The sequence below is a fragment of the Canis lupus genome, chromosome 5, assembly GCF_003254725.2.
Source record: "Canis lupus dingo isolate Sandy chromosome 5, ASM325472v2, whole genome shotgun sequence".
Classification (NCBI taxonomy): domain Eukaryota; kingdom Metazoa; phylum Chordata; class Mammalia; order Carnivora; family Canidae; genus Canis; species Canis lupus.
In genome coordinates, this window is record NC_064247.1 from 45,578,587 (window position 1) to 45,602,923 (window position 24,337).

A 24,337-nucleotide genomic window follows, 5' to 3' on the forward strand; every position below is an offset into this window, starting at 1 on the left:
ATTAGAAATACTGGATCTGAAAAACATAAACATTAAAAAAAAGAAAGAAAAAAAGCAGCCTTCTTCACATACTTGGCATCATTCTATGCACTTCACATGGGTTAGATCATGTAGTTCTCCAAAACAACTCTATAAAATTGGTAAAATAATTATCACCATTCTATAGACAAAGAAACTGAAGAAACTGTTACAGAGCATTATTCTTAACCTCCATCCCATGCTTGAACAGATAAATAGTAGAACATGTGTGGTTGAAAAACAAAACAAGGACTTAAAAGATCAGTTCAAAGAAAGCTCTCAGAAGACACTGGCAAAGGATAAAGAAGTGGAAAATGCAAATAAACAAAACAAAACATGGAAATAAGAAACACAAAACAGAAAAAGTAAGGTGATAAAGAAGTTAGAAGTGTCAACCTGTATAAAATAGGAATCCCTGAAGAAGAAAAAAGAGGATCTTTGAAGAAATAATGGCTGAGAATTTCTCATTATTAAAGAAAAATTTAAGAACATGGAATGAAAGGGGTTATGATGTTCCGAAGATGATGTATAAGGAAAAAACATACCTAATCGCATTTTTTAGTATGAAACTTAAGAACTTCAAAGCCAAAGAAAAAATGCTAAAAGCTTCCAGTGAGAAAGAACATATTTCCAAAGGAACAAGAATAGAATTAATACCACCTTCTCTCTCAAAGCATCAACATTGGATTTAAAAAGGCAACAAGTTAGTATTTTCAAAGTGTCAAAGGAAGAATTTTGTATCTACAATATTTTTATACTCTGCTATTATCTAAATATGTGAAAGAAATAAAAATATTCCCAACTATACAAATTCTCAAAAGTTTTTGCCACATTAATTCCTTCTCTGAAAATGAGACATAAGATAAAGTAAATGCAAGACAATATTACATGGTAGGTGCAAATAAAGGTACGTTATGTCATAGGTAATTTCGGTCTTGCATACAAAATCCAGTACTATGGGAAAAAAAAATACTTAAGGCAATCCTAAAATTAAAATGTAAACACCAATATGGTGGTAGGTGGAGTAGGAAGGAGGAAGTAGGATGGAGATAAGAATGAGTTAAATGGGAAGAAAGGGATACTGAGAAATCTTGGGGTGCCAATAAGTTAGCAGCAATTACCAGTAGGCTAAAGACAGAACATATAACTCTGAAATGGGAAGAAGAATTTTTTTTCTTTTCTTTTTTTTAAGTAGTTATGTTTCTATGCCTTTTTTTTTTTTTTTTTTTTTTTTTCCTCAGCCACAAAATCTCAGCCCTCTGATTGCTTCCTGATCTTAGGGGCCTCAGATAATTTAAAAACCTCATTTAACAAACATTTGGTATCTAGTCTAAGAGTACAATTGATGCTGAGGAGGAATGCCAAGAGGCACAAGACATGGCTCCCCGCCTCTCTAGAGAAGAATTCATAGGAAATGGATCAGCTGAGACTCCAAAGGTCAGTCAGTACAACCTAGTTATCAAGTACATCACTGCTGCAATGGTGTGCACTCCACCAGTTTAATTCTCAAACTGCCATCCTCAGATGGAAAATGCAGAATTCCATTTAGTTTTCCCTGTTAAAGGGGTGACATTAAGGAAGGCACATTCAGATTTGCTGTCTGAGGGGTTTCTTTTTTCCTGTCCCAGAGATGCTTACCTACTTTCACCTGCTCTCCAGGACAACCCACACTTGAAGAAAATTCTTAGTTATCCAACAGTAGATAAGAAATAAAAATTAAAGAAAAAAGGGACAGTTAAAAGAAAACATGTTATGAGAAAATAAACATCACTACATTATCTAAGTAGTCTAAATGTACCAATTACAGATTTTTTAAATTTTATTTTTAAAAACCTGTTTTTATTTTTTAAAGAATGAATTTATTTATTTATTTATTTATTTATTTATTTATTTATTTATTTATTTATTTTTTGAGAGAGAGAAAGAGTACAAGCAGGGGGAGTGGGAGGAGAAGCAGGCTCCCCACTGAGCAGGGAGCCTGATGTGGGGCTCGATCTTAAGACCTTGGTATTATGACTTGAGCTGAAGGCAGACGCTTAGCCAATGAGCCACCCAGGCGCCCCTTAAAACATGTTTTTAGAGCAACATGTTACCTATAAGACACATACTTCAAATATACAGAAAGGCTGGTAATAAACAGATGGCAAATATAAACTAAAAGAAAGTTGAAGTAGCAACTCTAACATCAGAAAAACACATATGGGGTAAAATAATCAATATGACTACAAACAAACATGCACCTAATAATAATACCTATACCTATTTATCTATCTATGGAGAAACAACTAACATAATAAGGAGAAAAAGAAAACTCAACCATTACACGTAACTTCTAATACATTCCTCTCACACATCGACAGACCAAACAGGCAAAAAAAATAAGCGAAGACAGGGAAGATTTGAGTCACAATTAATAAGCTCAAACTAGTATTTATACACACATAGATTCATATATTAACTTTATAACCCACAAACATGGAGTTTGGATTGTTTTTGAGCACACATGGCACATTCACAGAAAGTAACCACATACTGAAACAAAATGCAGCCCCAGGGTCCCCTCCCCCAAATCAACATTAGAGACTAGACTCTCTGATCACAAGGCAATACATTACAGATCTGTGTTAGAAGAATAGATGTTTAAAATTCCTAAGTGGATAAAAACTGAACGATGAAAACAAAAGTAATTAAGCTTTAAATTTAAAAGGAAATCATAAAACAATTTGAAACATAATGTAAAATTCATGACACATTGTATAGAGTTGTTGAATCACTATATTGTATACCTGAAATTAATATAACACTATATGTTAAGTAGAATTTAAACTTAAAAAGCAAAATAAAATTTATGATACATATGTATAGCATTAGTTAAAAGGATACCTGCTTTTAATACGTTAATCAGAAAACAATATAGATTGAAAACAAAAGTACTAAATATTAATATCAATAAAGACAGAGGAGAAAGAGTAAACCAAAAGAAAAAAACGAGGATATTATAAAGATAAGGACAGACACTGTGGAAAACAGTATGGAGGTTCCTCAAGAAATTAAAAATAGTATTACCTATTACCTTATCAAAGTAATTCTTCTACTGGGTATTTATTCAAAGGATACAAACACACTAATTCGAAAAGATACATGCATATATGCAAAATAAATTATCCAATCAAATCAAACAATGCATTGGAAAAAAATCAATTAGAGTTAGTAACAGAGGGAACTGGTGCCATATACAGAACACAGAATTATACATGTATATCACACATTTGTAGTGACATCTAGCCACCTATGTGTTCTTCTCCAAGGGAACACAGTGCCCTGGTGCAGAAGCAGGTGATGAGATGGATTCAGAATTATAAACTCAGCAAATCCAATCCAACACCACAGAACACAGAAAAACAAGTTCCAGAGAAAAGATAGTTTTCTTTTAGAAATGCTGAAACTGAACTACTTATAGAACATGAAGGTGGGATGTTTAACAATCATTTGGAAATACCGATTTAGTGCTGAGGGCAAATGGTTCAAAAATATGTGCTTGCAAGTCACACACATCTACTGATATCAGCCTTTAGGGAAAAAGAAGAAGAGGAAGGAACAGTTAAGCAGAAAAAAAGAATGGTGGGGTGGAATTGAGGAGAGTGGAGTCTCTTAAAGAGACCAAGGAATAAGACTGAATAGCACCTATTCAACTTGAATACTGAGAAATCTCTATTAATCTTCATGAGAACAGGTTCACTTGAATAGCAGAGGCAGAAACCACAGTGCATCAGGCTGAGAGGCAAATGGAGAAATGATGACAGCAAATGGGGCCTAATTGTTCAAGAAGCTCCAGTTGTGAAGGAAGACTAATATAAAGGGCAGTATGTAGAGAGCATTTTTAAAGGAAAGGATCTGAGCATGTTTATAAACAGATGGGATGGGAGCTAGTGGAGCAACAAATGACAGTAAGTAGAAAGGTAATGATCAAAATCCTTGAAGATGGGGGATATGGTCATGAGCCCCAGCACCGGCAGGAGGAAGCACAGCTCTTCCTCCAAGAGAGCAGGGTCTTTGTCCATTTTGTTCACTGAAGAATTGTAAACATCTCTAACAGTGCCTAGCATGGAGTGGGTGTGCAGAATGTACCTGTGGAATGAATGCTACTGAAGAGAAAAAGAAAAATAGAGACACAGGTGTGCCTGGGTATCACAGTCAGTTAAGTGTCTGACTCTCGGTTTTTGGCTCAGGTCATAATCTCAGGGTCATGAGATAGAGCCCCATGTGAGGCTCTGTGCTCAGCTCAGAATCTGTTTGAGATTCTCTCTCCCACCCCCTGTGCCCCTTCCCCCTTCTGGCCCGCCCTCTCAAATAAATAAATAAACAAACAAACAAACAAACAAACAAATATTTTTTAAAAAATTGGGACACATTTGCTGGTGCAGTATGAGAAGAGTTGAATGAATGATCCAGCACATGACCTTTGTACTTTCTAAAAAGTAGGAGCCATGACCAGCTGATAGGACAAAGGCAGAAACAGGGTGAAAGTTTGAGACAATTGCTGTAGAAAATGGAAATAAGCAGCTGATGAGAGATGATGAGCTAAAGTTTTGCAGGGGATAACCAATTAACATATATTACACATGTGTAATAGCATCAAGTCATGTAGGTGTTTCTCTTCAAGAGGACACAGTGCCCTCGCTGCAGATGTAGCTGACTAGATGGATTCAGAATTTTAAACTGTGTGACTATGATCCAACAGAGTCAATTTAACCAGAGGCATGACATTGACAGTCAAAGAATAGGTGAAGTTATGACTTCCACAAGCAAGGACAGGAGAATGACAGAAGCACTTAAGAGGAGAAGGACAAACTACAAAAGAAAGGAGAAGGGATCCAGGACCAGATGTGAGATTAAAGAACAGGAAGAGGAGGGCAAGAGACATGAGGCCAAGAGCAACCTCCTATCTTTTCCTCCTTCCTCATTTCATCTACGAACCACTTTTAGACTGATCTCTTGATGGCTTAACTCTGATTCTATCATTACCTTGTTTATATACTTCAAAAGCTCCCCCCACACTCCCCCCGCTTATCAAATTCAATCTCTACTCTTTCAGTGTTCAATGGTCCTCCCTGATTTGGCATCAACCTATCATTTCACCATACATCCTTTTCTACACATCTTCACCTGCACCACTCACCTCTCTTGAAGCATGCAAATTTGCCCAATTCTATTGCTTGAAAGGTTTTATTCAACTCACTCTACTTATAGTCGCCAGATTTAGCAAGTAAAAATGCAGGATGCCCAGTTAAACTTGGGTTTCAGATAAACACTGGAAAATTTTCTCAGTATAATGTCTCATGCAAAATCTGTATTTATCTAGCAATCCTAGCCTCCATTCTCAACAATGTATTTCAAAATCATACTTTAATGTCACACTCAAAGATCCCCTCCATCATGAAGTCTTTTCCCCTCATCCCTCAAATGTGTATTCCTTCCTTAGTTCATTCAATGAGTATTTACCATGCTAAGTGCCTTGAGTAAAAACTGAACAAGGAATAGTCCCTATATACATGGAACTTCCACACTAGAGAGGCAGAGAGAGGAATAAGAAGACAGTTAACAATAGAGAAGTACTGACAATGGGCCATGTACGCAAAAACAAAGCACACACCTTCCTATATATGCACTGTGGATACTTATGAACACTTTGGAAAAAGAGACATGACACTCAAAATTTAGAACAGAACATTCCTACATAAAATTTCTTTGGCTATAATCTACCAAATGCAATTTCTTTTGTAATAACTTCTGGCTTGATATGACAGAGACACCATTTAGCCAAGTTTTCAAAGGAAGAATGTCTTTGTATAATGGAAATATAATGAGGGTCCAATGAAGGGTCCACTGGTTTGGAAAGATTAAAATAGTATTAGAATTTTTCTGTATCCTAATAAGGAACAGTAGACTTACCACACGTTGAGATGCTATCAATGCTGCTAATGTACTTCGCCCTGGTGCTCCTGGGGCACAGAAGGAAACTTGGACTTTGCTTCCTTTGATGGTCATTCCATCAGCTGCTTGATGAACCTCTTCAGCATGCTCAGCAGTGTTATATTCAACTACTGCAAAGCCACCAACATAACTGCCTTCATCCTGTGCAAGCTGATTTAATACATTTTGTTAAAAGGAGAATTCTAAAATTCAGTTAGAAATATTTATTTTCTATATAATTTTCAAATTCTAAAACAAATGTATCGCTGAGTGAAGCAAGTCAGTCGGAGAAGGACAAACATTATATGTTCTCATTCATGTGGGGAATATAAATAATAGTGAAAGGGAATATAAGGGAAGGGAGAAGAAATGTGTGGGAAATATCAGAAAGGGAGACATAGGGATCCCTGGGTGGCGCAGCGGTTTGGTGCCTGCCTTTGGCCCAGGGCGCGATCCTGGAGACCCGGGATCGAATCCCATGTCGGGCTCCCGGTGCATGGAGCCTGCTTCTCCCTCTGCCTGTGTCTCTGCCTCTCTCTCTCTCACTGTGTGCCTATCATAAATAAATAAAAATTAAAAAAAAAAAAAGAAAGGGAGACATAACGTAAAGACTGCTAACTCTGGGAAACGAACTAGGGGTAGTAGAAGGGGAGGAGGGCGGGGGGTGGGAGTGATTGTGTGACGGGCACTGGGGGTTATTCTGTATGTTGGTAAATTGAACACCAATAAAAAAAAATAAATGTAAAGTATCAAAAAAAATAAAATAAAACAAATGTATCAAAACATGATACTGGCAAAAATAATGTATTCTTTCTCTCCAAAATCAAGTTTCCTAGTTGTGGGATGCCTGCCTGGCTCAGTTGGAAAAGCATGCAATTCTTGATCTTGGGCTCATGAGTCTGAGCCCCACATTGGGTATAGGGATTACTTTTAATAAATTAATAAATAAAAAAATTAATAAATAGATAGATAGATAGATACTTATGTACTATAATAGATAGATACTATAGTACTATAATACTATCTTCCCTGAAGATAGGATTGTAAATAAGATTCTGTCAAGTTTCTTTTTAATTCTTTAATTTTCTAAGTTATTTTAAAAGTCAAAGCTCAAATTATAATATTCCATCTATATGAAGATGTATAACTAATAATTTAGGTATAGAAAAATATGGAGACACAATAACTAAAACTTTAAAATAAATTTGCCAGATACATGCGCAATGAAAGATACTGAACAATTATTGATCACATATCTACATCAATTAAAGTTTGTATTATTAAGAGAAGAAAAGGAGGAGGAATTATTTTAATTCAATAATTTAGGCAAATCTCAGAAATTTGGTCAAGTATTCCAAAGCAAATCTTATTTGGGAAAACTGTACCCAGCTTTTGTTAAAATGCCATACACAACACACAAGCTTTATTTCTGAATGTGCCCTAAATAAACTCCTGCAATGTAGAACTTGATATTTCCAGTCACCCACCTGTAAGAGTGTAAAGGAAGATACTAAAGTCCTGGATCTGTAAAGACTGGTACAAAGAGCAAAAATAAGAACAAAATAAGACTCTAAAAAGTTTCTAAGTTTTGAACATGTCTGAATTATCTTAAACACATTCACGCGATAAAGTGGTAAATGTGGTAAAATTCAGCATGGTATGTCTTTTAAAAGACACATCTACAACACGTTTGGATTTGGCATCTCATAAGTTAATATTACGATTAAATAATTTCTCAATCTTTTTTAGTTTCTCTCCTCTTATTTTTGAAGATTTACCTTTTTGTATGGTTTGACCAAATTTCTATTTTTCCTTCACATTCTTCCTTTGAAAACTGTCCTCAAATGTTTTTTCTTCCACAAAGCTTTTTCCAATCACCTAACAGGAAGGGAAAACATGTACCTCTTCCAAACACTTCTCCTACAGCCCCATTTCTCTTCTAATCTAAACCAGATATTAAAATCAGATTTGTAAGGGGTGGCTGGGTGGCTCAGTGGTTGAATGTCTGCCTTTGGCTCAGATTGTGACCCCAGAGCCCTGGGATTGAGTCCCACATCAGGGTCCCTGCGCTTCTCCCTCTGCCTCTCTCTGTCTCTCATGAATAAATAAATAAAATCTTTAAAAAAAAAATCAGATTTGTAAAAGTCATCAGTCTCTTTAATGTCCCTTGATCACAAGATAAGAGACTACCTTCAATATAGTCCATGTCAACCTACAAAGCAAAAGAACCTGAATCTCACAGATCCACTGATAAAGGCAAAGTTGCAAAGTTGTTTTATTGACCCTTTGAGAACTTTTGAAACGCTTATTACTATTCCTAGTTCATTATGATAACTTTTATGGCTATATAAATTATAATACTATTTTAATTATTTCAAAAGACAAAATCATCTAAGTCCACAGCATCAGCAGTTTTCAAGAGGAATATTTAAGTTCAGTACGAGAGCCATTCAAATATGTAATGGTCTGACTTCTAGTTAATTTTCCATTATTTTGAAACATTTTAATAGAGCTAAATGGTCACTTACAAATAATATAACAAAACATTTTTCTACCAGTGGCAACCAAGATTAGAGAACTTCTCAGGTACCTTCCAACTCTGTGATTCATAATTCAAATACAACTTGTGATAAATGGCTACTTCCCTCACATTTGCTTCAAAGGCACCAACTACAGCTACAAAGAATTTTGTTTGACCACAGAATATCACTGTATACTTAATAGTATCCAAAAAAAGATATGGATTAGATTATCATCTTTCAATAACTGGGCAAAGATTTGATAAAAAATTTGTCACAAAATTTTCTAGTTTTATGAAACCCTTAGATGGTTGCTTTGATGCTTATATTGGGATTGAAGGGATAGAAATACAAGAAAAAGTAAGATGGTAGCATTAATCTATATAATTATAGTTATATGTATTATATATAGTTATATAGTTAGCTATATAATCTATATTTACATATATAATAAAATATTATATAATTATAGTTATATATGGTTATGTGTGTATGTGGATATATATATACCCACATATGTATAAAACTATAACAACTCCGAGCTTTCTAGTTTAATAGTAGAGACTCAACAAATGCATGATAAAAGAAAAATGGTGGGGTAGTGGGGGCAGGGAATATGGGTAAGAGTAAAAAGAGAAAGGGAGGAGAGAAGAGAGAGAAGGAAGAAATTAAGGAAAGCAAGGGAGAAAAGAGTTCATCAGTTGTTACTGGATACCTACAAGGGAAGGAGCTTTATACAATATATACTTTTGTCTATTTAGTAGAATGTATTTAATTTTACTGATCAAGTACATGAAAATTTGTACCAGTCCTGTCAGTTTTCAACATCTTCTCTGAATGTCTCACCATGATCCCATTAAGATAGGATTATACATTCTTTTTAAACCTCATAATACTCCCCTATCTTCTATTACATTACTCTTTATACAGGATTTATAATTATCTGCTTGTCAGTATCTTCCACAAAATTGTAAGGTATTGAGAGAGTACGTTTCTATTCTATTTCTAACTTTTAGCAGTATAGTGTCTGGCACAGAGAAGATAATAAGCAACACTTGGATGGATGAATGGATCAATGGATGAATGGCTCAACAAATGGTTGGAATGAAGTGAATGAGTAAGTGATGGGTTTGCTAAGACATACTTAACTATATAATAATATAGGTTAACTCATCTGCAAAAGGAATTGACTGAAAATTTACCATGACCTTAAAGTCTTCATTACAGATTAAAAAAGACTTAGATTATCCATTGTGATTTTCACATAGGTATAATAAATTTGTGAGTGCATGCAGAATATACAGGCAAAGACTTTCAAAGATTTCAAATGATACCCTAAGAATACATACCTGGCAAAACACAGGTTTATGTATACTGGAAAAAAATTGCAACAGCTCCTCTGAATCCCTGTAGTCACTAGGGAGTTTATCTATACAAAGGCACTTAGAATGAATGAGCTCTGCAGCCAATAGATTAACATCCATCCATTGTGCAAACAGAGCTGATGCTCCCAATTGTTTACCCAGTAACTCCAATCTAGCCTTTGCAGCAAAGTCCTTTTTCATGTATTCCACAAATCCATAGCCTTTGGAATGGCCAGTAACTTCACTGTAGACTAGAAAACATCTCTCAATATTTCCATAAGCACGAACAAGTTCTTCAAACTCTTCTAGTGTGAAAGAAGTGGGCAAGTTGGTAATACACAGCAAGGCATCTGTTGGCTGGAGCTGAACAATTAAGTCCTTTCCTCGAAAAGAATATTGATGAAACATCTGAATTGCATTCTGGGCTTGCTCTCCATTCAGTAAGGTTACGAAAGCTAGAAGATAAAATAAATTAAAGAATTTTCTAAGCCAGTGTTTTCAAACTTTTTTGACTATGACTTACAGTAAGGAATATACTTTTGGTCTGTGACTTGGTATACATATACACAGTTCTGAAACAAAAGTAATCAGGAACTAATACTCCTACCACATGCAATGCACTCTGATATTTCTATTCTATTTCGTGGTGTTTTTGTTTTTTTTTTTAATGCTGACACCACCCACTTAACTAATTTCACGACCAGTGACTCAAATAAAAGTATTGGAATTATATTAGGAGTTCCACTACAAGATACTACAATGTTCTGTTTTTAATTTTTACAATATTTTCAAACTACAGATTTTATTTTTCCCAACTACATGTAATGCAAAATTTTGTGAAGTATTAAAAATTTTCTTTCATGTTGAAATATGTGACACTATGAAGAAAGAAAATTACAGAAGAATATTCCTGATGAACATAGATGCAAAATCTTCAACAAAATATTAGCAAGTGTATTTAGCAACATTGAAAGGATCATTCACCTAGATTAAGTGGAATTTATTCCAGGGCTGCAGGGAAGTTCAATATTCACAAATCAATCAATGTGATAAACCATATTAAAAAAAATAAAGAATAAAAATCATACAATCAAAAATAAATAAATAAAATTAAATAAATCATACAATCATCTCAATACACGCAGAAAAAGCATTTGACAAAATTCAACATTTTTTCATGATAAAAAACTCTCAACAGAGTGTGTTTCGGGGATACTTTAAGCTAAATAAAGGTCATCATGAAAAATCCACATCATACTCATACTCAATGGCAAAAAAAAAACTAAGTTTTTTTTCTCTAACATCAGAAACAAGACAATAATGTCCATTCTTTTTATTCAACATAGTACTGGAAGTCCTAGTCACAGCAATTAGGCAAGAAAAAGAAATAAAATTCATCTAAATTGGTAAGGAACAAGTTAAACTGTCACTATTCAAAGATGGCATGATACTATACATAGAAAACCCTAAAGGGATCCCTGGGTAGCTCAGTGGCTGGGTACCTGCCTTCCACCCAGACCGTGGTCCTAAAGTCCCTGGATTGGGTCCCACATGGGACTCCCTGCATGGAGCCTGCTTCTCCCTCTGCCTGTGTCTCTGCCTCTCTCTCTGTGTCTCTCATGAGTAATTAAGTAAAATCTTAAAAAAAAAGAAAAAAAAAAGAAAAGAAAAGAAAAGGAAAACCCTAAAGATCCCAACAAAAGCTATTATAATAAATGAATTCAGTAAAACTGCAGGATTTAAAATTAATACACAGAAAATAGTTGCCTTTCTGTACACTAATAATGAACTAGCAAAAAGAGAAAGAAAACAATCCCATTAATAATTGCACCAAAAAGAATAAAATGTCTAGGAATAAATTAAACCAAAGAGGTAAAAGACCCGTATTCTGAAACTATAATGACGATGAAAGAAATTGAAGAGGACTCAAACAAATGGAAAGATATCCCACAGTCCTGGACTGGAACCCCCATACTGTTAAAATGTCCATACTACCCAAAGCAATCTACAGATTTAGTGCAATTTCTAACAAAATACCAACAACATTTTTCACAGAACTAGAACAACTAATTCTAAAATGTATGGAACCACAAAGGACCTCAAAAAGCCAAAGCAATCTCGAGAAAGAAGAACAAACCTGGAGGTATCATAATCCCAGATTTCAAGATCTACTACAAAGCTACAGTAATCAAACCAGTTTGGCACTGGCACAAAAATAGACACATAGATCAATGAAACAGAGAGCCCCAAAATAAACCCATATCTATGTGGCCAATTAATCCATAGCAAAGGAGGTAAGAATATATAATGGGAAATACAGTCTTTTCAATAAATGGTACTGGGAAAACTAGACAGCTACATGCAAATGAATGAAACTGGACCACTTTCTTAGACCATACACAAGCTCAAAATGAACTAAAGACCTGAATGTGAGCCCTGAACCCATAAAATTCCAAATGGTTGAAAAAAAGACAGTGATCTCTTGGACATCACCCTTAGCAACATATTTATGGACATGTCTCCTGAGGCAAGGGAAACAAAAGTGAAAATAAACTACTGAGACTACACAAAAATAATTTGCACAGCAAAGTAAATCCTCAATAAAATGAAAGACAACCTAATGAATGGGAGAAGAGATTTGCAAATGATATATCTGGTAAAGGTTTGATATCCAAAACATATAAACTCATACAATTCAACACCAAAAAAACCAGTCTGATTAAAAAATAAGCAAAGAGGGGGATCCCTGGGTGGCTCAGCGGTTTGGCGCCTGCCTTTGGCCCAGGATGCGATTCTGGAGTCCCGGGATCGAGTCCCATGTCGGGCTCCCGGCATGGAGCCTGCTTCTCCCTCCTCCTGTGTCTCTGCCTCTCACTGTCTATCATGAATAAATAAATAAATCTTTAAAAAAAATAAGCAAAGAAATGAATAGATATTTTTCCGAAGAAGGCATAGATGACCATCAAATACATGAAAAGATGCTCATCATTCATCAAAAAGGAAATCCACAACAAAATCACAATATCACCTCATACCAGTCAGAATTGCTAGTATCAAAAAGACAAGAAATAATAAGTGTTATGAGGAGAAAAGGGAATCCTTGTGCACTATTGACAGGAATGTAAATTAATGTAGCCACTCATATGGAAGTTCCTCATAAAATTAAAAGTAGAATTACCATATGATCAAGAAATTCCACTATTGAGTATTTACCCAAAGAAAATGAAAACATTAATTTGAAAAGATATATGCACCTGTTTATTGCAGCTTTACAACAATGAAGATGTATATATATTCACAACAGAATATTACTCAGCCATAAAAAAGAATGAGATCTTGCCATTTGTAATCACATGGACAGACCTAGAGGATATAATACTAAGTAAAATAAGTCAGACAGAGAAGGATAAATACCATATGATTCCACTAACATGTGGATTCTAAAAAACAAATGAATAAACAAAAACAAACAAGGGGCGCCTGACTGGTTTAGTTGGTAGAGCATGACTCTTGATCTCAGGGTCATGAGTTTGAGCCCCACATTGGGCACAGAGTTTACTTAAAAAATAAAAACAAAAACAAATACATAGAACAAACTGGCAGTTGCCTGAGGGGATATGGAGGTGGTGGTGAAATACATTAAAGGAATTAACAGGTACAAATTTCCAACCATGAAATAAGTGATGGAGATGAAAAGTATAGCATAGGGAATACAGTCCGTAATATAACAATAATGTTGTATGGTGACAGATGGTGAGTACACTTATTGTGGTATGCACTGGGTAATGCAAAAAATTGTGGAATCAATAGGTTGTATACCCCCAAAAAGTGTTGTACACTTGAAACTAATATAACACTATATGCTAATTATACTTCAATAAAAAAAATTGAAGGATACCAAGCCTATAAAAATTTATTATAACATCACAACATATTAGAACTCTTTATAAAAATAATGTCTCCAGTAACACATTAATTATGTGATAATTTAAGATATTATCTTCAGAAAATACATTGTGTGAGTAGCATTTATATGATTTAATGCTTAAGAGTTTCAGAGATTAAGAATGAAAAGACAGTAAGCCACTATTAGTGCCCACATTGAGAATCAAAATGAAACCAGCTGCTTAAAAGTAAAAGCTTACCTGTTCGCTTATTTCTGTCCACATAACAATATTTTAACTCATAGTCTTGTAATAAATCGTGAACTTCCTAAGAGAGATAAAATATGAATTCAAATAAACACAAAATGCGGTTAGTGGATAATCCAGCTGTACTAGCCAATCATCACTGCCACCACCATCTGCCACGTAAAATACCTTTCATGGATCTCAATTCTTTAAGTTGAAGGCATTCCAAGCCCACTAAATAGGACATCAACTTACCTCTCCAAGTATATTTCCCAGTACAGAACCTTCACATAGATCACGTTTCAGCTCAATGGGTATTTACTATCTGACCAGGATGCCATGCACAGCCCTCACTCTGAATCACTACTTACGCTGATACCTTGACCTTGCATGGAGCAAAGATACCACTAAAGCTCCTAAACTTCATCTGAAATCACATGCATCTTTTGAAATCCCAGCTCAAATATTCTTTCAAGAACTTTTTTTCCAATTTCTTTTATTATGTATTTATTTATTTTGATTGAGAGAGCATGACCATGAACAGGGGGTCGGGGGAGAGGAATAATCCTAAGCAGGGTCCACACTCAGCATGGAACCCAACATGAGGTTTGATCTCATGACCCTAATATCATAACCTGAGCTGAAATAAGGGGTTGGTCACCCAACTAAATGTGCCACCGAAACACCTAAGTTTTTTCCAATTCTTTTCTGCAGGATGAGATATCACCTACTTCTACACTAATAATGGTCATACTTCGTTTGTACCTGTCTTATGTAAATAGCATTAAACATTTCTCTTTGTATATATTGCACATACAGAGCTTTTAACAAGTAATACACTTGTAGATGCTGAACCAGGAAAGAGAATAAATACAGGTAGACTGCAGGGGCACCTGGGTGGCTCATCAATTAACCGTCCAAATTGTAATTTCAACTAGGATCATGATCTCAGGGTTGTGAGACTTAGCCCCATGTGGGGCTCTGCATGCTGAGCATGGAGCCTGCTTGAGATTCTCTCTCTCTCTCTCTCCTCTCAAAAAAAAAAAAAAAAAAAGACTACAGGTAGACTGCAGATCTAGAGATTCCTGGGTATGAAAACAATAACCACCACCAAGGTATATATGTAATTCAATTCATTTCCCCTTTGCTCCCCAAAATGGTAAAACTGACTTTCCGGTTCATTCTGTTTCCAGTATTAATCCGGTCTGACATGGTTTCTTCTGGTATAATTTTCACCCACCTAGGGTCCTGAAAAAGCAGATTTCTATTCCTAATCCTTCCTGTTAAAATGATAATACTTGAGTACAGGAACTATATTTCATATATCTGTATACTACTCTGTTATTTTGCAAATGCTAGGCACTCAAATACAAAGTGAATACAATTATTTTGCCATTGAATTTGGCCTTGGAAAATTTATTCATAATATACAACAGACAGAATTTTTTTTTAATTTTTATTTATTTATGATAGTCACACAGAGAGAGAGAGAGGCAGAGACTTAGGCAGAGGGAGAAGCAGCCCGATGTGGGATTTGATCTCGGGTCTCCAGGATCGCGCCCTGGGCCAAAGGCAGGCGCTAAACCGCTGCACCACCCAGGGATCCCCCAGACAGAATTTTCTAAAGGAAATGGACTATCATGTACATAGGCATATTGATCCTAGATTGGAGAGTTATAGCCAACCTGCTCTACTTGCATATGAATAAATTAAACATACACAAGTGCTAGTATATTAAGTTCACAATAGAAACTAACTCAATAATAATTTTTATAAAAAAAATAATAATAATTTTTATTATTGCCATTGTTATTGCTAGCTTTCACTTAGCTTTTACTAGGTACCAGAGCACTGAACTCACTCCTTTTATTAAAAATCAAGAAACCAGCCTGACACTGAGAAGTGCATGCTCTTGACTCTTGGTCTCAGGGTTGTGAGTTCAAGCCTCCATGTTGGGTTTAGAGATTACTTAAATAAATAAACTTAAAAAAAAATTTTTTTAAAGGTGGAAGCACCTGGATGGTTCAGTCAAGAGCATGTGACTCTTGATCTTGGGGTGTAAGTCAGAACCTTATATTGGTTATGGAGATTACTTGAAAATATGTTTTAAAAACTTTATAGAAAAATAAATAAAGGAAACCACAGCAAAACAAAATTGAGTAATTTGCCAAAGTCATATACTTAGTGACTTGCTGAGTAGAGATTCACACATCGTCTGGATCCTGCGACCATACCGTTAACCTCTATACTATACTACCATAACCCTTCCAGAATCAACTAACAATAGTACACTACCATTAACAGTCACAAAAACAATATCATTAGTGCCCTAATAAGTGATCACATAGAAATGGGAAATAGATAAGCTGACAGTTACAAGTTGAGACATATTTTCCCTAAAAGAAAAATATGCATGGGGGAAAAGAATGATATAATAGGCAAAGTATAAAAACATAATGTTAGATGGAAAAAAAATCACCCATGATAAGTAATAAAAGAAAGGTAAAGTTGATAATTTAGTATTATTAGTCAATATTAGATATGTTTTAACATACATATACTACCAATTTTGTAAGATATGGTTTGATGAATTATATAGGAATAGCATCACTATACAGATTAGTTTACATCTTACTATGGAAATTTTTTTTTATCTTGTAGGCTTCAATGTTTCCTTGGACTTAAAACATACAGTGTATTCATTAAGAAAATATAACTCTCTCAATAACATGGCATATACATCTTACCAATCAGCTAATTTAATCCTTAATATAGAAGGTGGCACCATTTTGTTTGAAGGGATCCAGTGTATGCTTTTAGTTGCACAGACTCTAATCTCTCATTTCACTAGTTAACAGCTGTCAAATGCCAGATAAAGAAAACATGACACTGCTCTTCACATTATCAAGTATCTGTAAACAAATGACATGTTATGCTACTCATTCAGCTGAGAGGATTACCTGAGAGAGATCTTATGTATTCAAAGATGCATTTGGCACCTTAAAAATTGTTTTTAAAATACCTCTATTTCAAATTGTAGCTTTTCTATGTATCAGATGTGGGATACCGAATTTGCCAGCTGGGAAACCTTACAAAGCTTCTTGCAAAGAAAAAAAAACAATTATTTTCCTCCATGCCCTGGTTGTTTTGACCCAGGCAAAAGTGGGTCACCTCTCAATTTGAGTCTCGGTAAGTTGGCCAAATTAAAAACTTAAAACCTGAAAGAGAGCCCTATATCATTTGCCAGAATCCTACAATGCTCCGCCACACAGAACCCAAACAACTAAAATTACATCTTTCTATTCTGATCTAGCTTTATGACATTTCTATTAACTTACAAGTTAATTTTAAGGAATGAAGTAGCACCCTGTGACCATGAATACCAGTTACAAATTTCTTACAGTAGATGAGTTCATCAGAACTAACAGACAGCTTTAGCAATCTATTTCCAGACCATGTTCATTATTACTCCCTGGAATTAAATGAAAAGTTTTGCACATATGAAATATTTCCTAAGGAGAGAATCAACAGCCGCAATGAAACCCAGCCTTAGTTTTAAACCTAAATCATGCAGTCTTCTAAGCCCTTCTCTGGCTTTTATGAATTTCTTTTTCCTAAGAAAGACTTTCACAAATTAAAGCACTCTAAGTTTCAAATTCTGCTTTTTTGAGGGAAAAAGAAACAAATGTTTTTGCTAATTATCCTTTATATTTTTAAGTGATTTGATAATATGGAAAAATCACCTGTAACATACTAAGTTATGAGGTATAATAATGAAAGAAGCACCCAGGAACTCATCACCAAACCTAAAGACTAGAACATTAACAACACTGTTCCACTGACTTCTACATCCTTTGCTAGCCCATCCTGCCCCTTTCATCCATAGCTGGAGCTCCTAATGTAGGTATGTATTCCCAAATGATATGGGGACTTATTTTACTTGTTTCTGAGCTTTAGAGAAATGGTACTATGCTATTTTTAATCTCCTGTGCCTTGCCTATTTATCTATTTATTTTTGGTACCTTGCTTTATAAACTCAATAAAAATATTCCAAAAATTCACTCATATTCCACTGGTCATTCATTTATTCACTACCATTTGATATTCCATTCTATGCCTATAGTAAGATTTATGCATCCATTTTTCTACCAGCGGATATTTGGTTTGTTTCTAGGTTGTTGTTTTGATACTTACATATTTTTAACTACTACCACATTCTTATAAATTTTACGCATTTCCTGGTGTTCATGTACAAGTTTTTGAAGGAATGAAATTTCTAGGCTACACACATACAAATGTATGTAAGAAAGTGCCAATTGTTTGCGGGAATGATTGTAGCAGTTTACATTCCCATCAGGACTACATTAGAGTCCCACTGATTACATTACCATTACATACAATGCGTGGTGTTACCAGATACTTGACTTTTGTCAATTTAGTTGATATAAAATTGTACTTTACTGTGATCTTAATTTGCATTCCCTTGATTAGTAAAGGTAGGCATTGTGATGATTAGTTTTGTGTCAACTTGGCTATAGTATTCAGTTATTCCATTAGACATTAATCTAAGTGTTACTGTGAAGGATTCTGTAGATGTGGTTAGTATCTACAATCAGGGATCCCTGGGGGGCGCAGCAGTTTGGAGCCTGCCTTTGGCCCAGGGCGCGATCCTGGAGACCCGGAATCGAATCCCACGTCGGGCTCCCAGTGCATGGAGCCTGCTTCTCCCTCTGCCTGTGTCTCTGCCTCTCTCTCTCTCACTGTGTGCCTATCATAAATTAAAAAAAAAAATGTATCTACAATCAATTTATAGACATTATCTTATTCAATCCTATTTAACCCAAATGAGCTGGATTTTATCATTCAAATTTTATTTATTTACTTATTTTTTAGAATGGGAAAAATTAGGAGGGGGCAGGGGAAAGAGGGAGAGAGAGAGAATCTCAAGCAGGTTCCATGCCCAGCATGGAACCCAATGCATGGCTCATCTCATAACCTTGAGGTCATGACCTGAGCTGAAATCAAGAGTCAGACACTTAACTGATTGAGCCACCCAGGTGCCCCTATATCCAGATTTTATTTTTTTTAAGATTTTTAAAAATTATTTTTCATGAGACAGAGAGAGAGAGGCAGAGACATAAGCAGAGGGAGAAGCAGGCTCCATGCAGGGAGCCTGACATGGGACTTGATCCCGTGACTCCAGGATCACACCCTGAGCCAAAGGCAGATGCTCATCTACTGAGCCACCCAGGCATCCCTATATCCAGATCTTAAAGATAAGGACACTGAGCCCTAGGAAAGTCTACTGACTGGCAGTAGAGATAGTATGTGATAGATCTGGTATTCAAACCCAAGCTAGCAGACTCCAGAACAAACACAGTGAACTACTATGCTATATTGTAGCTTATGTATCAGCAGTGCAAAAATAAAGTCTATGAAATATTCATTCCCATCACATTCCTAAAGCTTACTGCATCATTGACCTCCTAACCTTGGAATGAGGATCAGGCCAAGAACAAGGTTTGAAAGACACAAAACCAACAGTTTTACTTTCTGACAGCTAGAAATCAGATTGCAACACTCACTTGCTTAAATATTTCATGGATCCTCATTTCCCTTAAAATAAAATCTGAACTCCCTAACATGGCTTATAAACTTTTAGTCATCTTCACATGACCTTTTTTTCAGTGCTTACACATACTCAGGGCAGGCAACACTAGGCACACAGCACACACTGAGCTTTTCAATGTCTCTTTGTGAGGGTACTCCCACTGGGATCAGGGCCCCACCCTTAGGAACTTGTTTAATTTTAATTACTTCCACAGAAGCCCCATCTCCAAATATGGCCACACTGGGCATTAGGTCTTCAACATACGAGTTTAGAGAAACACAAACATTCAGTTCATAATAGGTGCTATCATGAAATGGCTGATTCCAGGGCTAGAGCACAGAAGGTGCAAAACAAGCTGCAACATCTTAATGTTAAAAGCAAAGGAAGTATTCAGCAAATGGTGGGGACACATCCAAAGGACATCAGACCCTTCCGTAAGTGTGTGCTGGAATTAGTGGCTTGTTTCCGAGGAATCATGAATAGAAAAAGTGGTATCTTTATAGGAGTGATGGAGCAGACAGCACCTTAAGTAAATGATCAAGATTAACATCATTGATAGTAAGTCATGCTTCCCCTGAAATGATGTGATCAGAAGTGTACTTCACCTCTGTGGAATTCTTACCAAAATTCCATAACCCTAATCTCTCATGAGAAAAACATACAAACCCAAATCGAGGGCATTCTAAAAAAGATATCTGACCAAAACTGTCAAGGTCATATAAAACAAGGAAAGACTGGAGTGCCTGGGTGGCTCAGTCAGTTAAGCATCTGACTCCTGATTTCAGTTCAGGTCATGATCTCAGGGTCATGAGACTGAGCCTTGCATCAGGCTCTGCACTCAGCACGGATACCACTTGTCCCTCTCCCTCTGTTCCTTCCCCCGCTTGTTTTCTCTCTCTCTCTCTCTCTCAAGTAAATAAAATCTTACAAAAAAGAACAACAAGGAAAGACTGAGAAACTCGTGCAGAATGGAGACTAATGAGACATAATGTGGCACCCCTGCATTGGATCCTGGAATGGAAAAAGGACATAAGTGAGAAAACTAATGAAATCCAAAGTCTGAAGTTCAGTTAATAATAATGTGCCCATGCTAAAGTCTTAGTCCTAATAAACCTTGAGTATTTAAGATGTAACATGAATAGACAGTGGGTAAGAATATATGTGAACTTTGTGCTATCTTTGCGATTTTTTCTGTAAATCCAAAATTATTGCAAAATAAAAGATTTAAAAGAGGACATAGGAGCCAGCCTGAGGAAGCTCCCATTGCCCAAATCTAAAACAAATGAAGCATGAAAATAAGTAATCATATTAATGAAGTATAACCCATTGAGCAGCCTATTTTTAGTATAAATTAGTAAATAAATTGAACACTTGAAAGGGAATAGAATATCCACAGTCTTAATTAAAGTATCCCCCTTCAAAATCCTTATTAGTTACAAAGGGGAAAAATTTTGCATGGAGAAGCCTGGCAAATACTACTTTAATAAAAAATCAATCAAAATGTGATATTCTTGCTAAGGAGACCTAACTTGAATCTAATCATGGAGAAACATGAGACAACCCCAAATTGAAGGACATTCTACAAAATAACTAGCCTATCATCCTCAAAAGGGTCAAGGTCCTAAAAGTCAAGCAAAGACTGAGGACTTTTTCCAGACTAAAGATTAAAAAGAGAGGATCCCTGGGTGGCTCAGCAGTTTGGAGCCTGCCTTTGGCCCAGGGTGCGGTCCTGGAGCCCTGGGCTCGAGTCCCATGTCGGGCTCCCAGCATGGAGCCTGCTTCTCCTTCCTCCTGTGTCTCTGCCTCTCTCTCTCTCTATGTCTATCATAAATAAATAAATAAATAAATAAATAAATAAATAAATAAATAAATAAACAAACAAACAAACACAATACCTAATTCTGAACTGGATCCTTTCACTATGAAAGACATCAGTGGGACAACCAGCAAAACTTAACTTGTGATCCAAGGATTAGGTGGCAGGTATTTCTGACTTTGGTGGGTAGTGATGTATGTGGCTCTGCTAGAGAATGTCCAAATTTGTAGGAAATACACAATAAAGTACTCAGGGTGATAAAGTGTCATGTTAGTATTCACTCTTGAACAGTTGAGGGGGAAAAAAGTTATTTGTATTATATTTTTCTGTATGTTTAAGATTATCTCAAAATTTAAAACTTCCCAGATTCGCATGTTCTTGTTTATTGCTATTACCTTTACTCTAGATCAGGCTGTAAAAAGCCCACAGGGTTGAAAGTCAGAGTCTTGGAGACTCACCTGGAATTAAGAGTAAGCAGTTACACTTGTGGGTAATAGAAAAATCCAAAGTCCAGGAAATAAAAGCAGGCTGGGAGATGAGAGCAGATAATCACAGTAGGGGTTCAGGGGCAAAAATATAAAACCCAATTGTCTAGGGTCTGAAGGGTTGGATGGGTCATGGGATCAGGCAAGGTAGCAGGATGAGAGGCAACATTTACATACAAATACAGGCACAAACAAATTCAATGAAATCTAACGCTGTTTAGGCATTCAGGTGGTAACAAACATGTAACAGAAAGCTTCAAACACAATGTACAAGCATACAGAAGAAATAAGTCCACACACCCAAAGATAATGATGGTAAGCAAGCACAAAATTAAGCACTAAATGCCTATAAAACAAGTTTAGGGGCTCACCAGTTAGGGATTCAAAATCTAACAGAAGAGAGAAACTTTTTTCTTTTAAAGATTTTATTTATTTATTTGACAGAGAGAGCCAGAGAGGACACGTGGGGGGGACTGCAGAGGGAGAGGGAGAAACAGGCTTCCCCGCTGAGCAGAATACCTGACATAGGCCTCGATCCCAGGACCATGAGGCAGATGTTTAACCTACTGAGCCACTTGGGTATCCCAGAAACTTTTTTCCTATCAATAAATACTTATGTGAAGAACACTGAACAGCACATCAGTCTTCTTGTGTTTTAAAGAGAAACATTCTTTAAAGAGAAACAATCTTTGACGTTTAATAAATGTTGGGGGGAAATAATACACTTCAATTCCTTGTAAAGGCCCGGAATAGTACCTAAAAATGTCAATTGGTACTGCTGAGTGACCAGAGAACAATGAGCTTTTACATCAAACATGAAGCAACACAGTTGACTCTTTTAAAGAAAGAAAATTAAGGAGCCTAATTGATATTCTTGCCCAAGAAGGAGGATTACCCCACCTTTGCATAAATGTAGGCCACAGCAGTTTCTGAAGAAAACTCTTCAAGAAGCAGCTCTGGATCTGCTCAAGTGGTCCATATTTAGGTGAAGTCCCCAAAACATGATCAAATTATATTAGCCTGGAAAGGCACTTCTCATGCTGGGTCTAAACTCCCCAGTGAGATCAGGCATAAGTTAACAAGAGATCTGTAATCCCCTGATTACGTGCAAATTTTTGAGTGTCTATGAATATTAGCATTTTCCTAGAGAGAGGGTTTATGGCTTTCAACCTACTCATAAGCCATAAGGAGTTGACTGAATTATTATAAGTAAATGGAGTAGCATCACTACTAAAAAAGCTAGCATGATCTCACAACGCAAAATTTTCTCATTTTGCAAATCAATCCTGGGGGCTTCGGGGTGTCAGACATATTAAAAGAAGTCTAACATTTTAGAACAACATAAGTGGGCAGTCCCCTTCTGTTTTAAATTTCCCTTGGAACAATGAGTCAGGTTCTAGGTGAAGTATTTGTGATATAAAAGTAAATATTACACAATCCCTGTCCTTTGAAACACATTACAATGTGTGCAGAGGGGAATTACAATTATAATACAGTGTAGGAAAAGAATATGAGCTGTGGAACCAGATATTAGTCTTTTCCACTTCATAGCTAATTAGTTGAATGACCATGGGCAAACTTCTTGGTATTAACTTTGCATTTGTTTCCCTAGCAGTAAAATGGGAATGAGGAAGTTTGATCTTACAGTCTTGAAGTGAGGATTAAGTACAATGTAAACAAATGTAAAAGTAAAAAAAGAAAAAAAAAGCATACAGTGTCTGGCAATAATAATAGGTACCCAATAAACAAAATTTGTTATTGTTGCTATAGATATCCAGAGGAAAGAAAAATTTGTTCTGGCAGGGGGATTACAGGAAGAGCTCAATTAGACAACCATGGTCCTGTTTTAGGAGATACAATGACAAAATGGTTAGTGGTGTGTGTCCAGGGAGAAAAAAAAGAAGACGGTGAGGAAATTTGGACTTACATCCTATAAATTACTGGTTTGAAGGAATTGAAGTTGTAAGTTAAAAAAACAATACCATAAATTCTATGGGAAGAGAGAAGCTAGATCTAGAAATCAAAATTTCAGGATAATTTTATATATTCAGTATAAATAAGACATTTATGACCAAGTTGTCTGAAGATAGAGTAGGATACCTAACCAAGCAGTTATGCCTGAAAGTAAAGGTGTTAAAAGTGTGCAAGATTCCATGTGTCAAGAACTCTAAATTTGATTTATATAGTAAGCAAAAGAGTTAAAATGTCTTCTACCATCCTTTCCAATACTGAAATTCTTTTTTTTTAATTAAAATTCTGTATTAGTTAGTATACTATTGGTTGGTATACACGTAAGACCCAACTTGAAATCCATGAAATAAGAATTTAGTGGCTTGCATAACCATGAAATCCAGAGGTAAGTTTCAGATATAGTTTGATCAGGGCTCCTCTACCTTTTTCTCCTTAGGTCAGTCCTCCTCT

The 24,337-nt window shown here is 35.8% G+C and overlaps 1 protein-coding gene across 7 annotated transcripts in view; it reads right to left on the minus strand.

Annotated features, from left to right (window-relative positions):
• RAVER2 (ribonucleoprotein, PTB binding 2) overlaps positions 1 to 24,337 on the minus strand; it is a 98,761-nt gene that overhangs the window by 65,691 nt on the left and 8,733 nt on the right. For all 7 annotated transcript variants that reach the window (XR_007410814.1, XR_003128150.3, XM_025427985.3 and 4 more), the window contains exons 2-4: positions 14,020 to 14,086; positions 9,860 to 10,329; positions 5,971 to 6,162 (exon numbers count right to left, since the gene is read on the minus strand). Coding sequence is in view for 5 of the 7 variants with exons in the window: in XM_025427985.3 (XP_025283770.1) it covers positions 5,971 to 6,162; positions 9,860 to 10,329; positions 14,020 to 14,086 (729 nt within the window). In the remaining 2 variants the exon portion in view is untranslated. The remainder of the gene's footprint in view (positions 1 to 5,970; positions 6,163 to 9,859; positions 10,330 to 14,019; positions 14,087 to 24,337) is intronic.